Source organism: Eurytemora carolleeae, unplaced genomic scaffold (assembly GCF_000591075.1).
Source record: "Eurytemora carolleeae unplaced genomic scaffold, Eaff_2.0 scaffold1250, whole genome shotgun sequence".
Lineage (NCBI taxonomy): Eukaryota > Metazoa > Arthropoda > Copepoda > Calanoida > Temoridae > Eurytemora > Eurytemora carolleeae.
In genome coordinates, this window is record NW_019397600.1 from 82,652 (window position 1) to 88,198 (window position 5,547).

At 32.5% G+C, this 5,547-nt stretch overlaps 1 protein-coding gene across 1 annotated transcript; it reads right to left on the reverse strand.

Annotated features, from left to right (window-relative positions):
- Positions 1-2,350: 2,350 nt before the first annotated feature.
- Positions 2,351-4,445, reverse strand: LOC111715117 (uncharacterized). The gene is made up of 5 exons (XM_023490379.1): positions 4,286-4,445; positions 3,888-3,969; positions 3,318-3,432; positions 2,614-2,738; positions 2,351-2,426 (listed from the first exon to the last, which is right to left on the reverse strand). Exons 2-5 carry the CDS (start codon positions 3,899-3,901, stop codon positions 2,351-2,353), a joined length of 330 nt encoding a protein of 109 aa, XP_023346147.1. The 5' UTR covers positions 3,902-3,969; positions 4,286-4,445.
- Positions 4,446-5,547: the final 1,102 nt, after the last annotated feature.

Consider the following 5,547-nt stretch of genomic DNA (forward strand, 5'->3'; position numbering starts at 1 on the left):
TGCTTCTTATCAAAAACTTATTTATATTCCCCCAAAAATCTTTTATTTTTACCCCATTCAGCGGATAAAACCGTATAAAGTTTGCTTACATACATACTGAACTGTTTGGGGGGGGGAGAAATTATTTCAATACAACGGGGGGTGATTTTTTAGGGAAATATACACCCCTGCTTTTCATTAGAGGTTCAATTAAAAATACGTCAACACACCCTTATTCCCATATTGAACCCACTTGCAAAGTAATTCAGTAGCACGCAATTCCGACCTGTTCTCGATAATGGCGAAATTCCGCACAATGTAATCGCGCAATGGAATTCTATTGGAAACCCTACCTGACTCTATCCAGCCTAGAGCTGACCGAATCCTCTTCAGCTGCTAGAACTTGAGTTTCCTCCTTCAGATAATGAAGCTTCAAGCCGAGATGTGAGAGCATCACAACATCACTAGCAATCCTCAACAATATCAGAAGGTAAAAATTCAAGACTTATCAAAAACAAAAAAATTTGTTTTGCGTCTTAACCTTGCAAATTCAGATGATTTTGCGTTCTTATTTTTCATTTCATCTTATTGCCAAAAATACATAGTAAAAACATTTATGTAAATCAGACAAAAGATAAAATAACCTATTACTATAAGTAATAAGTTGAAAATGACGTAATATAACATATACGTATACATAAGTTTACGAAAGGATGTTAAAACGAGTTAAAAGTCTTAATTAGAGTCTAAAATGTGAATTACTGCAGTCTTCAAATACAGAGTGTCCCAGGAAGCATTTGAGTAGGAAAACGAACTGAAGGTCGTCCTTGAACTTTTTATTTATTTTTGACATTCAGTCGTCACTCTACTTTCACAAGTTCTCCTAAACACGGCATTTCAAAATTGTCTGCCTTGTTTGTCCTGTCCATATATCCACCTATAGATGTAAACTTCCCAAAAATCAAAATTGAGCTAAATGTCATTTTTTCCCGGATTCTTACCGGATGTATTAAGAATTTTGTTCAGATTTCACTTTTATTTAATAAAACCTAAATTGTCGAAATCTGAACGAAATTGTTCATATCTCCGGAAATATTAAAAGCACCGAAGAGGCAGACCACATTTTGTAAATGCCAAGACTATCGGTATTTTTTTATTATCAACTTAAGAATTTTACTTCTAAAATTAGGTTTATGAATAAATGCAGCAAATTATTTCAAATATCAAAGACGACCTTTATTTCGTCTTGCTACTGTCATATTTCGTGCAGGGACACCCTGTAAAATCAGAAGAGGGATAATCGATGGAACCCTTTAAAGAAACATATATCTCAGCAAACTAACGATGGGATTCTATTTCTTATTAAGGCAAATTGATCAAGCAGAATTCCTAATTAGAAATATACAAGTGTTATAAATCAAAGTTTGTAACAAGTGTTCAGCTATTTCCTTTAGACAATTTTGGTAATATTTAATGAATTACTATTTACTAGCTCTTATTTCTTGATATCTCGGTCATGTTAACGAATGCTGCGGAGAAAAAAGACGATTTCTAAAATTTGACATGTTTTACCTGTGATTGATTCCATTAATTTTATCCGCCTGTTCCTCTAGTTTATCCTTGAAAGCAGTATTCTCAATCCATATTTCTTCTCTGATATTAGAAAATATTATTAGGATCTTAAGAGACGTACAGAGTGTCATATTGGACTAATTAACGATATAGTTTTACTGGATGACGATATTATTAAATCTTGAAACTGGAAAACTTTTGAATATCTAGCAGGCAAACTACAGTGGTAGGCGATAATATCAATACAATGAAGACGACTTTTGATTTAAATTTTGATTTATATCAAGCTGTTAAACAACTGGATACATATAAACATAGAAGTCAAGAAAAGCTGTCAATTTTAAAAGCTTTTCTTTGACTACTTGTAAACTTGTAATTCGAGAAAAGCTTGTTAACAATGAAAAAAATCGTCTTCATTGTATTGATGTAATCGCTAACCATTGTATGAGAATTCATAAACATGAAAACGCTTAAGCTCCAGACTCCAGTTCAACAAATCTCTTTTTAATTAAGTGTAATGGTTTGCATTTGATAAAAAAACAAATTATCAATGTTTGACTAAAAATTATTTTGAAACTGAAATCCAGAAAATTCTGGAATAGGAATGACTTAATTGTAAATAGTCTAATATGAACATGAGACACAGCAAATGTGCAGTTTAAACAAACCCATTTCACATATTTATTGATTCAATAAGTTCCTAGTAAAACTATTTGCATAGTAACAACATCAAATATACTCAGGTATTGCATTAATGTCGTCTTCCTATTCCACAGTTGTTTGGTTCTCACTTCAAAAACTACCTTTTTAATGATTTTGAATCTGTTTTCTTAATTTTCTTTTCGATCTCAAACTTTCTCAGTTTTTCCTGTATCCTAAAATATTCGTATGAAAAAAAGATTTGAGGTGCATAGATTGAAAACGATCAAAGCAAGGTTAAGGCAAGGATACATAAACCAAGACGTTTATAACTATTAATTAATTTATCGTTAAAAAAATTGAGCAATTGACACTTACTTAACTTCCAAAAGTAAATTTAAATGAATTTATCATATTTTTAACCTGATATTTGCTAATCGAAGTTTTCTTAATTCATTTTCTTTTTCCGCTTGCTTCTTGTTCAACTTCAGCATAATTTCAGGGTTTAGCGGTTCTCCGGTAGCACTATCCCGTGCTGTTTTAGCTACCTAGAGAATATTATCAGGGTTTCAAGGGTTCTTTCGTAGCACTATCCCATGCTGTTTATATACCTAGAGATAAGGTTCATATTCGGAATATATCAGGATTTAAAGGTTCGCTAGTAGCACTATCCAATACTATTCTAGCTACCTAGAGAACAGGTTCATATTCAGGAGCATATCATGGTTTAAATATTATCCAGGTAATAGCCTAGGAGATGTCAAGGGAAAAAAATTATATCAGGGTTTAAGGGTTATTCTGTTTCATTATCTCGTACTTTATTTTTCTAATTACAAATATTTGCAGCTTAATGGTTGTATAAATGATCATAAATCCTATTCTACTCAGAGAATTAAACAATCAAGGGTTTTCTTCTAAAAATTCCACACAAGCAGAATATTTGTTTGTTTTTTCTTTTTATACACCTTCTTTATAATTGGGAATATTCTCACAACCTATATTTTTGGAGGTTTTTAAATATTTTCTCCTAAAACACTTAATTTTTTTATGTTTTGTTATATTTAATAAATAGATAATTACTTACTTACTAACTTACAATTCACTTGAAAGAACTTGTGAGATATAACCTTGTTTTTATGTCCGTCTAATGTAGATTCCACATTTCTAATTTCTCTGTCTAGTTTCTTCTTCTCTTCCTGGAGGGAGTTCATCTCAGACTCAAAGGCAATACTATCAGCTTCCCTGAGACAGGATTTTAATCTTGATATCACTCCAATTTCAAGATACACTGCACCAGGTTGTAAAGATATAGGGATTAGGGAGTTTGAGGCGAGTAAACACTTAGTTACAAAAACAATATCACTTTTATACAAATTAATCCCTTAAAGAATGATTTCAAGTAAGGCCAGATTCATAAAGGTACATTTTAAACTTTTTCGATCAAGTATCACAGTTAGTGACTTCTCTACATTATTGACTTTAGCATTCTACTGCAGGAAACCATATAGAAATTATCAGAATTAAACACTATTAAACCTAGAAAAACGACAATATCTTCCACATTATTTATAAGATAAAATTTAAGTGTTTCTTTGTGAATCGGGCATTGCCAATTGCAATTACGCTTTCAGTTTCTTTAAATTTACATTTAACAAATTTTCTTTTCCGATCTCCTTTCGAAAGTAACAAGATAGAACCTGAGTTCTTTCATATGCTGAAGTTGTTGAAGGAGTCTGTTGTATTCCTCCTTAAAGGTTTCCTCTCCTTCTCCTTCTACTCCTAATAAACAAAAACAAAATTATTGAGATCACCATTCATACATGAAGATAAAAGTCTATAAAATACCCCGTGGGTGTTAAATGACAAATTTTTTTTAATTGTTTAAAATTCCACGGGCAACATCGGGCACCCCGATTAAAATCAAAATTCAATACCAAAAGCGAGTAAACGTCGAGAGAAACTTTGACTATGAATAATAATTAAACCTGGACAAGGCCGAGAACTCCAGTTAAAAGTAGTTTTTAACATTTTTTTAATCGTAATGATCTTAATAATCAATATTTTTTTTGAGATACACCCTTTCTCGTAGATGAACCTGCAGTGGTTGGAAATGAGAGTTCGATCTTGTTTTTCCGAACATACTGAGCTATCTTAGTTTGAATCTTCTGGTTTCTTCGCGTCAAATCTCTGAAATTAAGGAACTTAAAACTTGCTCGAATTTCGAATTTTCTATTCCATTAATCTTGCCACCTGATGCTGTAAATGAAAATTTTGATATTTCAAGCTTTTCATCTAATTGGGCATATGTTTAGTTTCTCTGGGTTAAATATTTCATCTAGTTTGGGCTTATGTTTAGTTTCTTTGGTCTAAATATTTCATCTAGTTTGGGCAAGTTTGGTTTAAACTATGACTACTCCATGTAAATGTGTGTCCACTTATTTTACTAGAGTAGAATGGCAGTATCGGTGTGGGGGGGGCGAATTTGCCTTTTTTGTTTTTCAAGTTGAAGATATCTCTCAATGGCTTCCTCTCTACTAGTTTTCTCCTGTAGATCCCGACCCAACCCTCCTCGATCAGTTTCTCCGCTATCCCTACTCCTCTGTGCAGATCCGGAACTAGATCAATTAATTGATTAATTTGTTTATTAGATCATTGATTAATTGATTTATTTGAACCGATTGATTGGCTAATTTGTATAATTCGATTGCTTAGTTGATTAAATAAACCGATTTTTTGGTTGATTTACATCAATTAAATGCATGATTTATTTGATTAATGAATAAAAATCGGTTGGGGTTGATTGATTTATCTAGCTAAATTGATCGGTTGGGGTCGATTGATTAATCTAAACCGATTGATTGGTTAATTATAGTATTTTGAAATGTGTCTGGTAACTAATCGATTGTTTTATTATTCAACTAGGGCCGCAACCCTTATATAACCTTTTTACAGTCAACGAGTATGGGTAAACACCCTTTGCTAATGGTAGATGTCAAAGTCTACTACAGTCAACAAGAATGGGTTCACACCCTTTGCTAATGGTAGATGTCAAAGTCTACTACAGTCAACAAGAATGGGTTCACACCCTTTGCTAATGAAGAATGTCAAAGTCTACTACAGTCAACGAGTATGGGTTTACACCCTTTGCTAATGGTAGATGTCAAGTCTACTACAGTCAACGAGTATGGGTTCACACCCTTTTCTAATGGTAGATGTCAAGTCTACTACAGTCAACGAGAATACATTGCTACTTTTGCTGAATCAATATGTATTTATAAGTTCAATGAATGCATCCCTGAACATGTTTTGATTATTTGAGTGCTGACTAATTATCTACTTGTAAATGCACAATGAAGG